Source organism: Carassius gibelio, chromosome B2 (assembly GCF_023724105.1).
Source record: "Carassius gibelio isolate Cgi1373 ecotype wild population from Czech Republic chromosome B2, carGib1.2-hapl.c, whole genome shotgun sequence".
Classification (NCBI taxonomy): Eukaryota; Metazoa; Chordata; class Actinopteri; order Cypriniformes; family Cyprinidae; genus Carassius; species Carassius gibelio.
This window is the reverse complement of record NC_068397.1, coordinates 31997080-32019803: the sequence shown is the minus strand read 5'-3', so window position 1 is coordinate 32019803 and position 22724 is coordinate 31997080. Positions and strand designations below refer to the sequence as shown.

Below are 22724 nucleotides of genomic sequence, written 5' to 3'. Positions count from 1 at the left end.
ACAGAGTAAGTGATTATTTTAATCATGACGCATGTATAGATCGACCCATATTATACCTGTATTCACATAGAGTTGATGTTTTCATGTGTTGCGTGATATCTCTGCGCCGAAGTAGCAGTGCTTCGCCTGTGCTTCCCCATAATATAGTCCCAAGTCAATATCTGTCTAGGAAATCGCCTAGTGTTAATCTGGATCGCTATTTGTACTCGTTGTGAATACGCAGGCCACAAGAAGTAATTAGGTGGTATTTTTTTTTATTTTATCACTTTTACTCAGGCCATGCTAGCTGGCAACAAAGGATTCCATTCATTGTGCTAAGCTAAGCTAACGCCGACCCAGTCAAACTAAAACAATGCATGCACTGACACAAAAATGCATTTGCCCACCTATCTAAATGTAGGAAATAATGTGAATAAGCCCCATTTCAAAAAACGGTGGAGTGTTCCTTTAATAAGGGAGCATATCCAGACTTGTCCACCCTGTAATTATTTCCATTGTTTTGTAGTCTACTGCTTTTTAATACGTCCACATCTTTTTCAAAGGGTTGAGCCAACTTAATGTGCCTGCTTATACAGACATGTCCCTATCTCTACTGAACATAGAAAACACTCTGTTTTAGCAACACCCAGTATAATTTCCATTACCGCCATTGAATCCATAGCTTTAGTTGTAAACACAGCCTTTTATGGTCAAGTTAATTTCTGCACAAACCTGTTCTCTTTTAATGTTATAGCTGGATGTTACAAAGAGACATAAAAATAGTTAAATATTGAAGTTCTGGGTTTGAACTTTGAGAAAATTGTTTGTCAGTACACTTAACATGCATGTTTTTATTGGCAGGAACTACTGAATGACAAGGCAAGTACTGGCAAGTACTGCACTGCTGGTATGCAGGTTACTCTAGACCCTTAACTGTCACTCACATTTTTGAACATAGACTTCATAGTGCACAATTCATAAATGAATACATTTTGTAACATTATATTGATGTACCATTTACATGGTGATGCAATGTCTGATTATAAAATGGGTTTTAAAGGATGAATTTTGAGATTTTAAGTTTTCAGTTGATATCATTTCTGATGATTTCTAAAATGTGATAGAGAAAAAGGCAATGAAGAAGTCTTTTTTTTAAACAAAGATCAAAACTCCTGTTATAATTTGAGGGTGAACTCTCGTCATAAATGAAACTTTTTTTTCTACATAATTTTTAACAAATAACCTTGGACTTACTTTTTCCAATGATATATAGTTTGTCAAGATTAGATTAGACTTAATTGCTGTGCTGATGCTTCTGGACACATCTTCAGTGATGTTCCTGGACTCATTGAGTGTTTCGGTTCTTTCAACATCATACACCCTCATCCAGGCGACCCAGCTGTGGTTGGTCAGACCACAGCTTCTGTCCAGTTGGAAAATCTAGCTACCCTTCCTCCTTGGATATCCTCTCTTTAGCCATAGCCATCTTGAAGCACACCATAAAATAATTCTAGCAATTTACACAGGGCTAGTAGTATATACAACTGTATATACAGATACACAGCCAGGTATCAGATCAGTACTCAGTATCGGGAAGAGAAAAAGGGTATTGTATGTAAGTTGCTGAATGAGTAGTATTGCTGAATCAACATTAAAAACTAAAAAAAAAAAAAAACCTTTTATACCAATTATATAATGCCCATTCATGCTTAACAATAATGAACTCCAACTGAAAGTGGGCTATTCATTTAAAGTGCAGGGCTGGCCTTCACCTAAGTAGGGTGTGTCTACTGACAGCGGTTGTAAACTCTTTCAATGAGGAACTGCTGGCTAGTTACAAGAAAGACTGGTCTGTTGATCGTTCTGATTTCAGCCTTGGATTAAGCCATACCATGGAAACATCAATCCCTTCGCTCCTGCTGGTTTTGTGGCTCAAGAGTTTGCTGAACTGGCTGGTGGTCGTGGTGCAGCGGCACTACATGACCAGGAGCTTCTCAGGATTCTTCTGCATTTCCTTGGCACTGATAGACAGTCTCTTGAGTTTTGCCCTTGGGGCTATTTTCTATCTGGAAAACTTCAACATTTCAGGCTGGCACTTCACTAGGTATCACATATGCCTGCTGGCTCAGATTGCTTGTTTTATCTACGATGCGCTCCACTGGCCAGTGTTCCTCCTTGTAGGACTAGACAACTTTTGGACACTATCATCAAGCTCAACCCACACATCCTGGAAACAAAAGCTAACTTACCTGGCTGGAGCGTGCCTCCTTTGGATTGTAGCAGCTTTGTACGTTTTCTGGGAGCCTGATTTTGTTCTGTTGATAGGAGATGCTGAGGAGCACCAGTGCCAGCTGTTTAGTAGATCTCAGAGCTCTCCGGTTCTCGTGCTGCTGACGGTCACCTGCGTCATTCTTTACTCGTATGCTCCGTTTGAGAGATGGAGGGTGCATGTGTTTCAGCATTCCACTCAACAAAGCTGCTTGGTTTGTTTAAGGCGCGCCATGCACACGTTCCTGAGCACGTGGTCCTCGTTCCTCGCACTGATGATCATCTCGCCGCTGCTGCAGATAGAGATGCACGCGCACCTGCAGCTGAACGTCATCTGGCTGTGTTTCCTCAACAGCTTTTTTGTCGCTTTGGCTCTGTGCGGTCGCTCTATTTCATCGAATTCCAAGAAAAGCGACACCATAACCGACGGTTTTTGTTCCTGGTACTTTTGTTTTACATATGGAGCTGACGAGTGGAATTATGGACAACAACCCAATGACCGCATACAAGTCAAAACACTAAATGTCTGACCATGTCTACTTCGTTTTTCTTTGCTTTCTTGTTTGCATATAAAAAGCTAATATTTTTTGCACAACTGATTCGTCTCTTTACTAGAAAAACGTGTAACAAATTATGTGATTTCTGCTTACAGGGTAGAGCTCAAAATTACAAGTGTTTTCCGTCTGTATGCAAATAAACTGGACTCATGAAAATGACAAGGAAGATGTACAAATGTAAGGAAGTATATTTACATTTGAACTAGTCTAGCAGTCTAACCGGTTTAATCGCTCCTCGATACTAGGCTATTGAAGTTTAGGAATATTTACATAAGATCATAAAAAATTTAAATTCTGTCAGTATTTAACCCATGTCGTTTCAATGTTGTAAATGACTTTCTTCTGTGGAACACTATATAATAGCTTATTGAAACTTTAGAATAACCCATATAATCTAGTGAGAAGCTCACAGTTTCATTCAGAGGCCTAAACTGAGCAAAAATTTGTAATTTAGTGCAGATTGTTACTTACATGAAAAGTTAAATGAAATTTAGACGGTTTGTAAAGTAAATAATTTGTACAGATTACGCACAAAAAAATAATATCTGCAAGTGCAATAATAGGCCTATGTCTCAGTAAGATATTTTGATATTTGAAATGTACAAATAAATTTGTATCATATTTGAACATATTAAAATGACTTATATATAATAATATAAAGTATCGATATATATATATATATATATATATATATATATATATATATAAAGTATCGATTATTACATTTTGCTTCCATCCAGTAAGTGTTCATCTTGAAATATTAATAACAATGTCAAGGTTATGCTTGTGTTTACAAAAAAAAAATATAACTGGATATTTAACAGCAAAGATAAATTACTTGAATTGCCTTTTTTTTTAAATTCTGAACTATCAATCAGGTGACAGAGAGCATGTAGTAATTGTGTACAACAGGTTTCTCAGCAAAGCTTTAATTATGTTGATAATTTAGAGGCCTTACTAATTTGTGTTCATTCATTCATTCATTTAGCTGAAGCTTTTATCCATATCTACAATTGCTATATATATCAGAAGTCACACGCCTCTGGAGCAACTAGGGGTTAAGTGTCTTGCTCAGGGACACATTGGTGTCTCACAGTGGATTCAAACCCGGGTCTCTCACACCAAAGGCATGTGTCTTATCCACTGCGCCGTAAATTCATAAATATCTCATAAGAATGTTTCAAATGTATTTGTGAAGAAGCATTACACCACAACGAAAATAAAAACATTTGACAAAAGAAAGTTGTAAGGGAACATGAGCATGAGTAAAGAGATGCCAAAACGTTGTTTTTTTGTGTGAACTGTACTTTTAAGTAAACCTGCCAAAGCAAACAGGCATAAAATGAAAAAAGTACAATGACACAGTCAGTTTGACACTACAGAACTTTACTTGAATTTAATCCAAGCTCATTGTCTATACAAGATATTTACAATGTCTGAAATAGGGGAAATAAACAATAAACACTAGCTACAACTGAGGTATTAGCTAAAAGCATGTACATGAATTTAACTTGTAAATGTCAATCATGATAAACAGTTTTAGATGTGTCAGCTGCTTTAGAAAACATCTTATCACAACATGAGGTAGGAGAACAACGTCTCGTTTTCATGCAAGAGCAAAAAACCTCTCATCACACTGTTGGCAACATATGCAATGATACGCACAAACACTGCATTTCAGATGTCAGAACTGCAACTTAAAACATCTTTGCGGTTTGCAAAAGTCATCTGATTTTTTTTCTTCCTTTTTTTAATAGTGATGTCTTTGTTGCACATGAGAAAAGATATGATTAAGATCATAGGGATACATGCTGTGCTGGCAGGTAGTTATTTGTATGCTGTATTTTTTCCATTATCAAAAAATAAAATGATAATAATAATAATAATTTTATAATTGCAAGTTCCTTTAGTCTTTTGCCATTGATCAGCTCTAGGGAGCCACAGTAATCATTATCCCCTCTTAAATGGGAAATTTCCTCTATAATGCAAAATACATGGTAGATTTGCTGAAAAACTCTAGCATTAGATTGCTTTGAAGTACAGTTTTGCTAATTATATCATACCAGCCCTAAACATATCAGATATTCAACATATTTCACACATCTCGAATATATGTACAACGTTATCTGTATTTATTTTCGAAACACTGCAAAAGCCAAAAACAGGTTTGTTGTTTCAAGAGTCTAAAGAGTACTGTATTCCTAAGCCCAGAATTCAAATTTAACATAGCATTCTACATAGAAGAGATACAGCGCCCCCCTGTGTACAAAAGTTTCATAGAATCGTTACAAATGATAAGGTATACTCTAGAAAGCTTCAGAAATACATTTCAATACCCAAAACTATCAAAAACAGCATTGAAACTGGCTGCTACAGAGGTAACTGTGGTGAAAACAAAAGAAACCTAATACTGCTTGTACAGAAATTGTAGTCGACACTGCAGTAATGCATTACAGTGCCAAAACAAATTCTACAATCTCTCAAAAGATCTACACATGAAATCAGAGCTGTATATATATATATATATATATATATATAAAACACATTGCTTTTTTTCAGTACACACACACAGTCTCTCATATATTTCTCTCTTGAGAAGGCTCTTCAGCACATTATGTGGCCATATACATAAAGACTATTCTTTTCAAACAATATGGAGTAACGTTTTTGGAAAGGTTCTAGGTGTGAGAGAGAATAGAAAAAAAATCACTTCTGCATTTTAACAATAATGAATCCGTGTTTTAGCATAACAATATAGTAGAGAACAATACATGCATTATTTCACTCCCTTCTTTCTAAGAATTCTGAATTATTCATTTTTAAATATATTTATATATATGTGTGTGTGTGTATATAATGGGGAAGAGGAAAAACTGAACACCACCAAAATAACAACAGGTTGTCAGTCAATGTCAGTGGGTTCCAATGAAATGGATGAAATGACCCACTGAAGGGAAACACTGAGGCACTGGACAGCATACGTCACTGTTCCCGTTCCCCGCTGGAAGTTTAGGGGTTTAGGGGTTCTGAGCATCAAACATCCCTACACCATCTTACACACTTTATCAACAACTACTCTTCAGGCAAATTATTTTAATAAAAAAAAAAAAAAAAAAAAAAGAGCTTGGGCTACGCCCAGCTTTCGCAAATGTGATCAGAAACCTTGAAAGATTGTTTATAAGAATTTAGTTAATATATTAATGACTACCGTATGTACAAAGTGTATATAAATCTTTATTAGTTAATACATTAAATAATTTCTGAATATCTCAAGAAAAAAAAAGTTCAAAAATGTCAAAGCACTCATTTACAATATAGTTTTTTTTTTTGATTCTTCATAGCTGGATGTATTCACATAAGTCAGGGTGTTTCCTTACGTTTTCTAAGAGGTTTTGCACTATACACATCATCGGGTTTAGAAAACTGCTGCGGCTTGGCTGACTGTAAATCCGATGAGTTGTGCACAGTGGAATGTTCTATGTGAGATATGTACATCACGAAAGAAGCCTAGATTTACATCCAATATTGTTTTACACAACCAATCTGAACAGAAGAAAGAAAAAAGAAAGAAAGAACAAACTGCTTTAGTGGTAAAATCGCTTCACTTCCTGTGTCCATCTTTCTTTATCCATCTAACTGATGTGTGAGTGGACATCAGCGGCAGCTGCCTCATTCTGCGGAGACAAAGCGTGCCTCTTCAACTCTCAGTGACTGGGAGCTAACGTGACAGCATTCATTCCTTTACATTCCCCCCTTGGCCCCCTGTCTGTTTTTCTTCTTCCTCTCAGACCTGTTTGTTCACTCATCCAGAATAATGACACAGGGGAATAAATAAGAGGGGTATATAAAAAATAAAAATCAGGCTAAACACCCAATACATGACAGCCAAATCATTTAACCTGGAATCCAGCATTCAATAACTAGGTGCTTTATTAGCAGTTCTCAGATGAATAAAGAAATCAGCTTTAGGTTTTTGGGAGATTGTGATGTACTTCAGCTCTTTACATTATCAACTGCACTGCCAATGAATCCTTTGCTAAGAAAAGGACAAATATAAGGTCTACTGTGTGCTTTGTTTAAATTTCTGAGCAACCACAACCAGTATGTTCTTATCGAAGCTACAGGAATCCTTTTATGCTTTGAACATAAACTTCAGACTGAGGTGGACTGCACTATCCTGAAGCTTTTTTTTTTTTTGCATAACTGCCTGTAGTTAAATGGGGCTGAGTTTCATAGTGTTCTCCAGCAGGGGGCGAATGTGAGTCTTTGCTTACTGCATCATGCAGCAGGAATGAAGTGAGCTGTTTGTCATATACCAGCCTGCAAAGGGTCAGCAGTGCAGACAGGAAACATATAATCAACACCAGACTCAAAAGACAAACGGCAGGCAGGGAAAGAAAATGGAGGGGAGATGGAGAGGAAGAGGGGAAGGATTACGATCTTAAACCGGGGGGCCTCAGTTAGGGACCCCCTCTATGTTTGCGAATCGCTTTTATTAAGTATAATGACTTAAATATGCTATGGATTAATATTTTACTGATATTTTTTTGTGACGTTAACAAAAACCTTCTCCCATTTTCTCTGTAGAGAACAATGATACACAAAATTCAAATGAAAAGTAAACATCCGCGTGGTTTCTTGTTGCTGCTGCAGGGCATTGGCGTCTTGCCGTTTGGCATCCTTGGGCTTCGGGTCACAGGTAGTATTTTACTGAGTGTCACTCGAGCGCTTTCCCAACGTCACAGGAAGCAAGAAGTCCAACAAAGAAATACCTCCACTGTCCCATCAGCCTCTCAGCACGACTATAAATTAAACAGGCTTGTACATCCAAAAAATGCTTAATGACTGGTTGAGGGCAGGGTGACACAACGTTTTTTTAAATTAAACACAAACATCAAGTCTTTTTTTGTGGTGGTGCAACACAAACGGAAGCAGTTATGGGAGAGCTGCTCTTTTCTGCAGAGTTTGTCTTGTATTTGTCAGTTACTCTGCAGGGAGTGGGCGAGCAGGATCCTGGGCTACAGGCGTGGAAGTGTGCGAGAGAGGGGGGCGAGTTTATCTGGAGGTTACCTCAGGGGCCGGTGAAGAGAGGGAATGCTGGGATTGGGGGCTTGCGGAAGGGGTCGGGGGCTGGGCAGGGCTAGTGCTGCGGCTCCCTTTGGTGCCAGACTGGACCATCTGCTGCCGAAGCTGCGAGATCATGAGCTCCAGCTTCTCTCGGGCCTCCCGCTCTCTGCAGAGCTCCTCTTGCAGTTCCTGCCGCTCCGCCTCGGCACGCTCCAGACGGCAGCGAAGCTCGCACAGCTGCGGACAGAAGGAGAGTTCTGTTACAAACAGGAACGCACAAAATATTCCATTCGATTACCAGCCATTCCTCCTGTAAAGCAAATCTGTAGCGCCATTTTAGTTTAATAGAGTTGTCTATTATTAAATCTAACTCATCTTGATGGTTAATCACTGAATCATTTGGTGCATCTATAGATATAAATACAATAGATATTTAGTTTCTATAAAACATGATTGTAATTTAGGGATAATTATTTTTACTCTAAAAGTGATTAATCTTAGATGATAACCACTATTTTGTAAGGGTGTGCGTGTGTGTGGTTCAGGTAAACCCAAAGATGGCCGTATCTGAAATCATTGTTCTTTTTTTGGGTCTAATGAGAAAAAAAATGAATTTTTGTAAGGGTATGTTTAGGAATTCAGGGTTAGTGTAGGGGGAGACGGTATAAAATCCATTACTCCACCATAATGATAGGAAAACCTGTGTGTGCATGCCTACTTAAATGTAACCATATTTTGGGGACAAATTGGTACTCAGAAGAAAGCAAAAGTTGACAAAATAACCGAAAACCTTCCATTGAGGACGTCCTCATTTGTTAAACCGTGTGTTTTGCTATTTGTGAACATACAGCAGGACACTAGGGAGAGGGAACATTGCTGATTTTCGCTTAATTATTTAATTAATTTTTATTATCGAAAAAAATATATATATATTTACCCCTGCATTTAGCAGCAGTAAAGGCACACACACAAAATCAAATGAATAATAGTAAAGAATATTACATAGAAATGTTACTTAAATTGCCTTTTTATTTATTTTTATTTTTACATTTGAATAGATTTATGAACTAATGTTCACTAATACATTTAGACAGTCTGATTTGATTAGACTGGATATGTGGAAATCAGCAATCAGTCCCAGTGTGCAAATCAGCCAGGCACTGGCTCTCCATCTCAGTGTGCGTGTGTATCAGTCTTCCTGTTACTGAATCCCTCCCACACACAGATGATCTGCGCTGATACATGCAGCATATTGCATTGGGTACAGGAATAATTCACACTGGGTAGAGTTTATCATTGCATCACACAGTCATTAGGGCACGCTCAGATTGGCTCTGCTGCGGTCCACACATGTACCTGTGCGTTGTACTGCGCCTCCTGCTCTTTGGGTTGGCAGGCACAGCTCTGCTGTCTGAGCTGCTCCAGTCGGTGTTCCAGCTGTCTCTGCTCCTGCCGCACCTCCCCCAGTCTCTGAGCATGCTCAGTGTGCACCGCCTCCAGCTCGTTCTGCAGCTCCAGCTGCTCCACAGACAACTCCCTCAGCCTGGCTGCCTCGCCCCCGCGCACTGACTCCAGCTCCTGCACACACACGCACGTCAAGAGATGCGTCAAACTATGTACGGCAAAGGTCGAGGGTTTGTAGTGGATGAGTCGGGGTGATAAAGCTCAACCGGAACATACTCCTTACTGCTCTGGCCTTCACCTTTACTCGCACTATAACAAGGTCTCTCTCTTTACTCAGAAGCAAAAAAGAGCTTCTCTGATACACAACTAGTCCATCTCCCTGGCTCTATTCCAATCTCTAGTGTGCTGCCTATTTAGAGGAGCATTTTTAAACATCACAGGCGTGCAACCCAACATGAAGGATGCTCCAAGCAGAAGGCAGCAAAATCATGCTGTGTTTTAAGATACGCGTTAAGGCCAAAATCTAGGGCAGAATCGCATGTATCATTTCACAGATGAGACAATCCCAGATGTAATATAAAAAAATGACTATTTTCTTCCAAAATGGCAGCAGGAAATGCATAAATGTGTGCCTATGCAAAGTATATTTAATGGACAGATAAAACGGATTTAAAAATGGACTTTTTCATTGACTACATGTTTGCTATTTATTCTTTGTACTCCGCTTTTCAACTTCAGGTTAGATGCCATTTTTAACTTCACATAACAAATTAAAGGCAAAGGGGTTCCAAACTTTGGAATTTTCACACAAACTTGAATTTTTCATGAGAAATAAAAAATGGCATTTAATCTCTATATAATATACATACTGCTTAATGACATTAACAAATGTATTATTATATACATTTGCTTAATTGAATTAACAAATGTATTTATTTGATATCAGGAAAGGCCCTCGAGTTGGGATTCAAACTCGGGACGCCCATAGTGCCGACTCAACTAATCATTTTAACAGGAAGAAATATTTTTTGTTCCATCTTATATTATCCCATTAGAGAGCAGAAAAAGATACAGTTGATATGGTAAAATAAAAAGAAAAAAAATATTGTAATTTAATTTTAATTTTCTAAAAAAAAATACATATATTTATTTATAAATGGGTCTTTGCACAAAAGTAAAACTGCTGACTTTAAAATGTAAGGATAAGGATAGAGGTCTGTCGTAAGGGGATCAATTGTGAGCATGGTGTACAAATAGGGTGGCCATTCGTGCCATTTTCGCAGGACACGTCCTGGCCAGGATTTCTATATTGCTTAAAATATCCAGGTTTTGGCTTTGGTTTCCTGTTTACATACTTAACGACGGTAATGATCATTTGACCAATAACCTTCAGATTTTGTACGTAAATCGAACAATCGTGGTGCGTGAGAAGGTGGGATCTACAGAAAGCGGTCAAAGCGATGCAAATACGTGTACATTTTAGTGTCGGACTGGAAAGCAGCATTGAGCTGACTGATCGGTGTATGACAAGGATATTTAGGCAATATAGAAATCCTGGCCAGGACGTGTCCTGCGAAAAAGGCACAAATGGCCACCCTATACAAAGCCATCAGGTTTCTTATGAGTTATGATGCTTCCTTAGAACCCCATGTAGACAGCAGAGAGCTCATTAAGGTTTGGAACAGAGCCTCTGTGACTCAGGAAGGGATGAGTGGTCTAATCTGACTCTGTCTCACCATCTTCAGCTGCAGCTGTTTCTGAAGGGTGGAATTCAGCTTTTCTTGCTGCCGCCGGTACATCTGGACGATCTCCAGCATGATCCTGTCCTTGTCGTCCTCCGTTCCGCTGTCCTTGCCCTCCGTGGGAACGGGGGCGTGCTGCTTGCTGCGAGGGCTGGTCTCCATGGCGACTGACGGAGGAGGATGGCGGCACTCGTTTGCTTCGTCCGCGTGGTGGGTTTTGGCCTCCTCTGCAATGGAGGAAGGAGACGTGGGAAGATCTGAGGGAAAGAGAAGAAAGAGTTAACCACACTCATGCGATCACACACACACACACACACCTTATCTGTCATGTGCTGAAAGTCTGTGTGACTAATTCTCTGTGGGTGTCTCTCTTTGAAGGTCAGCGTAGAGGGGAAGCACTGGAAGTATCACACAGAAATGTGAGGCATGCAGAGGATTTCTCGATCGAAAATCATTTTTTACGCTGCTAAGGTGCTACGCATGCTCTACATACAAATCACCTGCAGCAGTCTAGCATGTGTGCTTAGATGAGGAACACGGGGGTCCAAAGGGACTGAGTGAGAGGGAGTAAGAGAGTTCATTTAGATGTAGGACAGGCAGGCTGCAGGTCTGGTACTGCAGAGCCGAATAACAGCCTCGCTCTGCTGCTAGTCTCCACTGTGACTAAGACCTGTCTGTCACACTCAGAAGAATGAGTCAGAGAAGGAGAACGAGAGACGGAAGGGACACGAGGGAGCCAGGATGGAGGACGGGCACATGGAAGAAAGAGAGAGAGAGAGAGACGAGAGACAGTGTAAATAAAAAATAGAGACAAATTGAGTATTAAAAGAGGGGTGGCAAACATTGAGAACCAGTATACTGAGAATGAGAGACAGATTTAAGAAGGAAGAGAGACATAGGGCACCTGGATACAAAAGAGATACATGAACAAAAGTGGTACAGATTGAGAAAAAAAGACTAAAAGTAGAGCCAGGATGGAAAATGGGTAAACTGAAGAAAGAAAGATAAGAGACATGGGAGACAGAATGGAGATTGGGCGTATTTAAAGATAAGAAAGAGACAAACTGAGAATAAAAGGGGGAGCCAAGATGGAGAATGGGTAAACTGAAGAAAGAAAGATGAGAGATGGAGAAGTCAGAGTGAAGAACGGGTGCATGGAACAAAAAGGAATGGACTGAGGAAGAAAGACGGGAAGAAAGAGAAAAGGGGAGCCAGGATGGAGAACAGGTATACTGAAGGGAGATGACGGAAAAAGATAAGAAAAAGAGAGAAGGAATGCGAGGTGAGCAGTGGGCCAGAGGGAGTTGAAATAGGATCAAAAAGTGAAAAGAGGATGCGTGAGGCACAGAGAAAAAAGGAAAACGCGAGAGACAGGCAGAAGAAGGATGGAAGGAAATGTGGCGTGCCGCGGTGGAGACTGGAGACCCCTCCCCCAGCACTCTAGAGCCATCTGACACTCAGCGGCCTATTTTCATCCGCTCTCTTCACTGGCAACTATAAAATGTGCGTTGTATTAATCATTAGCAAGACGCTCTCAGCAGCTCCTCACCCTTTAAGTGAGTCAACCACATACAAGCTCATAAACTTCTGACCTTTAACAGCACACCATTCTCGTGCGTGCATATGCATTCATTTAGTAGGATAACTAAATAGTGCGGGGGTACTGACCTGTGGTGGGCTGGCTGTCGTGGGTCAGTGTTCTCCTGCTGTAGTGTTGCTTGAGCAGGGCACCCAGAACCTCATGGCTCACTTCCCCCTCCTTCCGCAGGGACACGTTAGGAGCCACCATCTTATCGTACGTGTACATGTAGTAACTGCAAACATAGCAAACACCCTCAGGCTGGTGCACATACAACGCTGAAACCCCAGCAATATCAGGAGAACTGTGGCTCTCAGGGAGCTTTTCACATGTACAGCTGAGCAGCTAATGATGCACTACAGAGCAGATCTCAATAATCAGATCAAACTGGGACAAATTAACATTTTAACATTGTCTAAAAAGATGAGTGGCATTAGAATGCTAGGGCATTGTGATTTGTTGACAGAGCACTGCTATGTGGTTATTTAGGGTCAAACACTTGCAGGTCCAAACCGAAGAGACCCAGGTTTCCGCAGAAACCCTTGATCTGGTCTATATTTTGATATGGTCATGTAATTTTATTACATGCACTTGCGTGATCCTGGAACGAAGGAATGATGGGAAAAAAGGGCCATACCTTGGGTGGATGATGGGCCCCTGTCCTGGTTCCTCTTTGATGTCAGGAAACAGTCGACTGAACACCAGCGAAGACTGCAAGTTGCCCTGTACACACAAACAAGTGTGTATCAATATTAATGAAGTCCTTTAAGACCGTTTGCATATGAAATGGACTGTTTGAGCTGCATTAAAATACATGTCTACACATATTTGTACATGAATAATACAGAAGTTCTTTAAGGTCTCATTACACAGATTATCAAGCGCGTTCGCACAGGAGCAGTCGAACAGCAATAATTACACACAAATGTACAAACACACAGAGGGAAACTTGGTGAGGGGAGTGAGGATGCCTGAAGCGGAGTAAACAAAGAGAGCAGTACAAACATCCTGCTGTAATATCATGTATGCATGAAAATAACTCATCCATCAGTGGCCACAGAGCACACGCTGACAGGTAGAGCATTAATGAAGAGGATGAGACAAAGACAGCATTAAGTCAAACAGCCTGGCTGGGTTTCTGGCTGTTTGATTGTTGATATACAGGCTGCGTGAGGTATACTGGGGGAGAGTGTGGCTCTGTTTTAAAGATGTTTCTCAGATGTGTCTTGTGAAGGGATCATGAGAGGACGGCCTCTGTATGCATGACTAGTGAAATAATATTTACACTACAAGCACAATGCAGTCAAAAGTCAAATAATTTGGACTTCACGTACACGTACACCTACATTTAACGTCATCCCATTTCAAACAAGTCACCTGAAAAATACACTACCCTTAAAAAGGATCATTAAAATAACATTTTATTAAAAATAATTTTAAAATGTTTCCACACAAATATTAAGCAGAATAACTGTTTCCAACATTGATAATAAGAAACAAAATGTTTTTGAGCACCATATCAGCATATTAGAATGATTTCTGATGGATCATGTGAGAGGTAATGGATGCTGAAAATTAAGCTTTGCCATCAGAGAAATAAAACATGTTAAATTGTAATATTTTCACAGTACTACTGTTTTTACTGTATTTAATCAAATAAGTGCAGCCTTGGTGAGCATTAGAGACTTTTGTCATGCTAGCTTTACCTTTAATTACCGAACTCAAACTTTTGAACTGTAGTGTGTTAATAATAAACATTGCCCTCCACTGAAAGTGCTTAGCACGAAACAGTTTGGACCCTGTTTCACCTGACCCTGCCCAACTGTGATTAGGTCAACCCAAAATCGCCACCAGAAATGAAAACAGGAAGGACACAGGGCGACACCCAGATGGCTGTTGGGGTTTTGGCCTGTGTGAAATTAGATATTTCTGAATGAATGAGAGATTGAAAGAGAAAATGAGAGGAAGGGGTGTGAATGTGGGAGGTTTTTTCTAGGGGTGAGGTCGGGTTTGAGGCCTGCGATGAGTATGGGTGAGTAAGATAGAGAGAAGCGGTTTCCTGCTTCTGACTCTATGAGGAAGAGTGTTTGTGTGTGGATAAATGGGGAGTGGTGTGTATAAAGAGACAAGCAGAGGACGGGCCACTTGAAGAGCATTTCATTCGGAGAAATTGCTCAAAATGGTGGCTGTAGGAAAGAAAGTCCCACTGTACACTGCCTTAATTAGCCTAATTTCAGCTAAAGCTTAATTTAAGAAATAACATTTCTTATTAGTGATTAAACTGTTTTTACACACTAAGCAGTTTTGGAGATTTTAGGCTGTCCCCAGTCAAGAGCACATGATAATGTACTTGGAGGTCTATTGCTTAGATAAACAATAGCTGCCCGGGAGCGATGCCAAGATCCCCGTCGACTTGTATTAAAAGGACTTTGTAGTAAAATGATGGAGTACCTTAGAAGGGGACTTTTTCTCCAGGACGCTATCAGAAACCTTGCTGTTAGATGGGCAGGGTGCAGGACTGGACTTCCTCCCGCGACTGTCATCATCCACCACCTTCTGCGAGAAAACACACAACCACATGCTTCATGAGCACAAGAGTGTTAACACTTAGCTGCAAGCGTTCAGACGTGTAATACATCTGATATCACAGAGCTTGTGCACAAATCAACACATTCAATATGTCCATCACCTCCTCTGCTCAACGTGTTCGACAAACACGCTGCAAGGCTTGTACATATGTGTGTGTGTGCACGAGTCACACACCATGAATCCAGGGCAAGCTCAGTGCTGACGGTTATCAGACTCAGACAGAGCTTAATATAGCTGACACAGAAGGATAGAGCCCTTACATTCATCCGACATAACAACCGTCAACTTCTTAAGACTGTGTGTGATTCATATGTGCATTTCTAATGTTTACAATCAGTAACATCCTCTATTTGGCAGAGCAAACCAGGAAGCGTGACGCATATCCTCGTCCCTCCATCACATAGACACTAACAGTAGTGACTGGGTGAGTGCCAGAGGAGGAAGAACCATGTTTTATCTGGAGTAAATTACAACTTCCTGCAGACTATGGGATCTCCTGTTTCCTGTAGCCTTAAGGATGAATGGCGATGTCGTTGCACAACATAAAGCAGCTGTACAGTGGTGGAGTGACATGGCAACCCCACACATTTGCATTAAATGGAAGAAAATGTGCGTGTAGGAGATAGTGCTGTTTTTCTTGAGGGGAGAGGAGGACAGCAGCACGAGGGAGGGGTTGGCGGCTGCCGAGGGGGGCAGGAACAATGAGCACACTGCAGTGGTGAGCCCGTCTAACCTTGACAAGCACACACACTATGTCTGTCGGCCCATCTCTCCACACTTCACGGCCCAGCCAACACTCCCTCCTCAGCCGTGACACATGCAATCACACAGTCTCCAATCTATCTCCTTTATGTTTACAGTCTGCCATGCGAGTTCTCGTCCGTCGAGAGCCAAGTATGCACTCTAATGTTTAAAACTGGCTCAATATGCTATGTTTGGAACACACCGCGCAGTGTACACTGTATAAAAAAAGTATACACACAGTTTTTGAGTCATTTTATTATTGCAACGTAACAGAAATTATATACAGTATACGAAATTGAACACACAATACGTTTTTAAACATTAGCATGCCACAAGGACACAAGGATTAATCGTGTTTAATTCAACACCTGGAGTCCATAACCATATTTATCTCAGGAAACAAATATGGATATTTTTGCATTTCTAATCCATTATCCAAATTAAGTCATGCAAAAGATGTTAAGATAATACTTCTAATTCATTATTCATACTAGAAATAGGTCAAATTGAGTGTGTTGCATTGTGGGATACCGTTAGACACAGCACATTTCATATTAGGCCATGTGGGGCTTCTGTGCATATTGAAAACTAGCATATTATGCTGAGTATACATATAGCCATAAAGATACCACATGCACCATTTCCTATTAGAGCTTACAATATGCTGTTCCACAGTAGAAGTAGTGCAACCTTGACGCAGGACCTTAGAGCGAAACAAACACAAATGCAAGGATTTATCTAGCTGGCCTGCAGAACATGGTGTGAGTAGTGATTGTGATAGTTGTGCGAAACCTGTGGGTGCTGTTTACTGAGAGAGTTATTGCACTGTTCTTCTCAAGGGCATGAGTGAATTACACTTGAACAGGTGTCTCACGCGCTCCAACACACAAACACAAGATACACACTATAAATCCACCATATAAGCAACTGTGACATGATCTATAAACAAAGTGGAAAGAAAGCGCTTGCTGAGAAAGCAGTTGTAAACTACACGCTTTATAAACAACCGTTTTCTTGAATGGTTATTTCTCAAATCCTATGGATCCGGTTGTTATGAGTTTCTCTCTGTGCTCTCTTCCAGTGACGCCAGCCGTCTCTAATCTCTTTTTAATTAGTGTGTTAAAGCCCCCCACACACACACATTCGTACTCTATAACACTATGTACTTGTGCACAGTTGACAAATGTAACTACGACAAATCCCTCACGACGCGACATGCGTTCAGAACAATAACACACAAATACCCAAAAAGACGCAATAAAATACGTGTGACATTCAAAACTCTGCGAAAGTGTGTGTGAGAGAGGAAGGCGGCCCACAGTTAGCATTCCTGCAGCTCACTCATTTGAAACGTTCCCCCACTGTTCTGAACTCATCTGCGTGTGCAATGTTCACACGCACACATCCATCGCTCTTCAAAACCAGAGTCCTCTTCGCCCTGGATCTCTCGCTAACCTGAGAACCAAAACAATACTAGATCGAACCGAGAAAGCTTTAAACCCCCGTCAAATTCACGTGCGCTCCCTCGAAACAGGCACAACGAGGTCACTGACACACAAACACAAATTTCACTTTGGCTCTGACAATGAATGCTGAATAACATGTGCGCGCCTTACCACATCCCTCTATTACTAACTACGGAGATCCCCTGGTGAAAACAGCTACGAAAAACAACAGTACACACAGAGATTGACAGGAAAGAGTCGTAAACACACGCAAGATCTTTGCAGTTCCCGCACGAGCACGTTTTATGAGCTACGTGGTTACTGGGGAATTACGAGCCATACGGGCTGATGATGAATCTTATCTAGGCCAGCCTCACACCGTCATACAACGCAATGACCTTTGAGAGAGCGCGCGTGTGTACCGCAGGAATGCCATTTATAACGCATTATCTGTCTATTTTGATGTGTGTATAAAAGCATTTTGTTTGTGAAACTGTGTGTGTGTGGACTCGTGAGTAGATTTTTCATTGTAAGTGCCTCACACACACACAGTTTAGCACAATTCGTGTGAAAGGCGGCACACGAGGGTGATTGTGTGTCCATCTGTTGCAGCTCTGACAGAGGGTAGGCATAAAGCGAAATGCAGTGCAAACGTGCAGTTTTCAGTCACAAACACACAGAGGGCTGCTGGGGCCCCTCACTGTGCCCCCTACACAGGACTCCTATTCACAGATCATTAGCACTGCAGGAAAAAAACGAAAGGGGACATGTGTAAGCTGGGTATTTGGCGGGAAAAATGTAGGTTGATTTAGAAAAAGTATTTATAATCATTTATAACCTTAAAAAACAGATAATAGACTAGCATGTTGTTTATTACATGCTATATAAGGGTTTTGAACAGTATTATGCTGTGTTGTTGTCCCATGACTTTTGGGAGATAGATCAGAAAGAAGGGTTTTGAACAACATGAAGGTGAATAAACAATGGAATAATTTTTTGTTTGGCATTTGTCATTCAAGTGTGTGTAAGAATGTCACATCAAATAATGAGTCACGAAAATCACTGAGGTTATTACTTCCGTTTCATTCATTAGACTAGAAAAGTGTTGTGCACTGCATTGTGGGACTCGGCTCAGTGCGCTCTGTGGTATACTGATGAGGCATCTTTTCCATGTGGGCTGGACTGTGGACAAAAGTAGGCCAACTTAATGTGAGCTAAAAAGATAAAACGGAGGAAGAGAGGGAACCAAAGAGATCAAAAATGGTGACAATTTCTGTTTTTCTTTACCAATGAATGTAAAATATTACATTTCATCTTTGCTAGGGTCAAGCTATTTGCAGGTCCTCAGTGAAAAAAAAAAACAAAAAAACCCAGATGTAACAAATTCACAAAAAGAATATGTTTAATATCCAGATATACACTACAATTCAAATGTTTTTGGGTCAGCAAGTTTTTTTAATAAAAAATGAATAAATACTAATAAATTAATAAATATATTTGAAAAGGATGCATTAAATTTATTATAACAGACAGTTAAGTAAATGTTCTGAAATAATTCTATCTGATTCGATTTCTATTTTAAGCATTTTAAACTTTCTATTCAAAGAATCATGAAAAAAGTATCAAGTATCAGCTAGTTTAATATGAATAATATAAATAAACCACACAAAATTAACATATTGGATGCATCCTGTGACACTTAAGACTGTAGTAATGGCTGCTGAAAATTCAGCTTTGCCATCACAGAAATAAATAGCTTTTTTTTAAATGTATTCAAACACAAAACAATCTTTTAAACTGTTCACAATTCTACAATTTCTGACAGGCTACACTAAATTTTCGTTCCAGGGATATTTTTCATAAAAAACAAGCAGATGAATTTAAATCTAAATTCATTCATATGTAAATTGTCCTACTGAAAATAAATGTAATAACTTATGCAAGAATGCAAGAATAAAATTTACACAAATTATTGTCCCACTTGTTTTCTTGAATAAGATCCAGTGCGTGTACAGAACAGACAGAGTCAGTCCCAAACATTTTGGCTTCTTTCAGCAGTGAACAAGTTGTCACCGAAATCATTCCGGAGTGAATTCAGTAGTGAAAGCTGATCTGGAAGTGCTCGTGGCTAAACTGGTTTTGCATACACGCAAGTAAACATGCATTCCTCACATTACCTATGATGCCTATACACACACTGGAGTGCTAAAGTCCACGTCCAACAAAAACACACTAAAACAACCCAAACATTGATAATCAAACTAAAACACCTGCACAAAAAACCCGAGCAAACAACACGCCTCTAAATATCAATACGCACACACGCACAGGGATCAAACAAACAGGCTCAGACGTGCTCATTCCTAAGAGGATTTGGCTGGCAGCCTGGGGCAAATTTTTTAAGGGAAGAGGGAGGGAGACGAAACATTCCGTCTAGACGCGGTCATCAATAGTGCACAGTCTGCCTGTCTGTCCCGACAGCCGTCTACACACATCCACTGATTAATCTACATCATATGACCTGATAAGAGCCGCAACCACACACACACACACACACACACGCACACACACACACACACATACAGACAGACCGGCCAAGTTATCCGCTCGCATACTCGCGCAGACAAAACTAACATACTGTGCCGGTGATCGTGGATTAGCTTGGAAGTCATAGCCATAAACCATAAACACACAGAGGAAAGGTCTCTCCCCTCTCCCGCTCTCAGATTCCACACAGTCGAACAGAGCTCTGCCTGTTCCCTTCCCTACACATGGGCAGCTTTAAATAGGCCTATGAATGGGAGATCTGTATGCACGCATGTTAAAACGGAGTACTCTCAAGTGTGCGCTAGTGAAAAGCAGTAACCTCATAAGCCTCCCATGGCGCGGCTGCGCTAGTCTAACACACACACACGTACTCACGCATGCACAAAGACACTGAGATGTAGATGAGTCTCTGCGGTGTGTGTTCTCTGGGCTGTGGCACCCCACGGCTCATTTCAGAGGCTCAACCAGACTGTGACGTTGGAAATGCCCTACGATGCTCTCTGTAAGACGCGTGGGGGGCAGAATGTGACGACCTTTTCTTGGCAGAACACACACACAGTCTGTGAAAGCTGTGGTCAAACACACAAGAGGACAAAACACAAACATCTGGATGTTCATGTGGCAGCTGTGAATCTCTGTGTTCTTTTACAAAGGGGGTCAAAGCCAACCTTGGTTTCATTTTGACTAGCTAAGGGAGTTTTTGACTCGATCTGCAGTTTTTTGTACTGACACCAATGAAAAATGTAGCTACTTAAGTGCATGACTGATACTAGGGATGGGTCAAGGTGGTTGAATAGTCAGTCATTACGGTGTATTTTTTTAAAGAGCTTTGAAGATCATTTAGAAACCTTTCTCAAAAGGGCTTTAGAAGACTGTTGTAAAATGTTGAACCACTAGCATGCTAAAAACCTTTCAGAGAAGTTCTGTGTCTAAACTGTTGGGTCTAAATGAATTCATAATATACACTATTATGGTATTTATTTCTTTATTTTGTAAGATATTAACACACTTATTCAGCAAGGACACATTAAATCAATCAAAATTTGCATTAAACATCATAAACATTTGTAAGGTTACAAAAGATTTCCAATCCAAATAAATGCTGTTCTTTTGGACTTTCAAGAATCCAGAAAAATATAATGAATGTGAAATTAAATGAAATGTTTTTCCACGTACTAAATCAGAATATTAGAATAACTTCTGGAGGATCATGTGACACTAAAGACTGGAGAGTAATGGATGCTGAAATATCAGTCTTGCCATCCCAGAAACAAATTACATTTATAACTGTATTTTTGATAAAATGCAGACTTTGTGCGCATAAGGGTCTTCTTATGGACCCAAAACATTTAAAAGGTAGTTTAGCTTTTGTGCCTTTTGCTCCCATATGTTAGCCTTAACATCCTTAACATTGATACAATTCACTACAAAGAATCCTTAGAAGCATACTTTCTCTTTTGGGGAAACAAACCAAATATATTAAGAGCTCTAATATATCAAATGTTTGACCTGCTTCTCACTATCGATCACAAGCAGCAAAACTTGGCTAATGGCTATAAGGTAAAAATACAGCTTACTGCCAATAAAAAAGATGCTTCAATAGTCAGCACATGCCAAGTAATTGCACGAATAGTTATAGTTATTAATCCAAATTACTTGATATCTGTTTGTTAAACAGAATAGTCAACCAGCTGGTTATGGAAAAATCTAATACATTCCTGATATCTGATATATATTCAAAGCATGCAGTCCTCTCAAGCATTAAATTAGATGTGTGAGAAGGAGCCGGTATAGGTGCATGTCTATAAACCGTGCGTATGGCACAGGAGAATCTACAACATGGCAGTTTGACACACAAAACTGGCACAGCATTTCACTTCTGCCATCTCCAGCAGCCCCAGAGAGAAAGACAGACAGACACCAGAGACAGAGCCCAGAAGAGAGAGAGCAACTGCCCACCCACAGAGAGTCGAGTCACATACACCGATTTTGAGCTGCAGACACCACACACACACACACACACACACACACACACACACACACACAATTTCACTCTACACACTCTACACAAGCGCCTCATGCATTTTGCATGGCAGAGCCTGTTAGTGGGCCACAGTGACTGGCTTTGCATAGAAAAAAGGAGTTGGAAAATAGAGAGAGAGAAAGAAAGAAAGAGAGAGAGCGGTGTCCTACCCATCCCTACAAGAGGAAGCTCAGCACTCATCCACCCCGTTACCAGTGTACATAAACACTCACATACTATCAATCAATCAATCAATCCCAAATACAGCAGAAGATAAAGGACAGGAAAACAGGAAAACCTCACACACAGGGTGTCAGGCGCACATTTCAGTCAAAATAAACAAACATACGCCCTTGCACACAAAAAAGCACACCTGAAAACCCTAAACACTCTTTGCAATGCAAAATATTTCCATCATACACTACCTTATCAACCTCAGGGTTAAAAGACGTGGACTAAAAGCCACAAAACTACACTACACCTGTCTTTCATGCTTACCAATGCTCTTTTTAAATAAAAAATACAGCAAAAAAAGTACATGTATTATCATCAGTGTTGAAAAGAGTCATGATTTAAAAGTACAGCATTTATTTAAAATAAAAAAAAATCACTTTTGGTCAGTTTAATGCATCCTTGCTGAAAAGCATTAGTTTCTATATTTAAAAAAATATTTCTGACCCACAACTTTTAAACAGTAATGCATACTTTAAGGTTATAGTAATACTCTCTATTCAAACACCCAAATACTGATGCAAATGCTTAGTCAAACCATTGTGAACA

At 40.1% G+C, this 22724-nt stretch overlaps 2 protein-coding genes across 2 annotated transcripts; one reads left to right on the top strand and one right to left on the bottom strand.

Annotated features, from left to right (window-relative positions):
• Window positions 1-1734: 1734 nt before the first annotated feature.
• LOC127951628 (probable G-protein coupled receptor 160) lies at window positions 1735-2842 on the top strand. Its single transcript, XM_052549619.1, has one exon. It carries the CDS (start codon window positions 1872-1874, stop codon window positions 2775-2777), a length of 906 nt encoding a protein of 301 aa, XP_052405579.1. The 5' UTR covers window positions 1735-1871; the 3' UTR covers window positions 2778-2842.
• Window positions 2843-4173: 1331 nt separating this feature from the next.
• Window positions 4174-15200, bottom strand: LOC127951627 (ski-like protein). The gene is made up of 6 exons (XM_052549618.1): window positions 15048-15200; window positions 13234-13319; window positions 12686-12831; window positions 11012-11274; window positions 9228-9449; window positions 4174-8108 (listed from the first exon to the last, which is right to left on the bottom strand). Exons 1-6 carry the CDS (start codon window positions 15174-15176, stop codon window positions 7860-7862), a joined length of 1095 nt encoding a protein of 364 aa, XP_052405578.1. The 5' UTR covers window positions 15177-15200; the 3' UTR covers window positions 4174-7859.
• Window positions 15201-22724: the final 7524 nt, after the last annotated feature.

Bases quoted from the DNA above. Each gene is read 5' to 3' on its own strand.
- LOC127951628 (XM_052549619.1), top strand. From the start codon at position 1,872: ATGGAAACATCAATCCCTTCGCTCCTGCTGGTTTTGTGGCTCAAGAGT.
- LOC127951627 (XM_052549618.1), bottom strand. From the start codon at position 15,176: ATGTGGTTGTGTGTTTTCTCGCAGAAGGTGGTGGATGATGACAGTCGC. The intron at 13,320-15,047 runs GTACTCCATCAT...TTGTGTGTACAG, and splicing joins AGAAAAAGTCCCCTTCTAAG to GGCAACTTGCAGTCTTCGCT. The intron at 12,832-13,233 runs GTATGGCCCTTT...CTATGTTTGCAG, and splicing joins GGGCCCATCATCCACCCAAG to TTACTACATGTACACGTACG.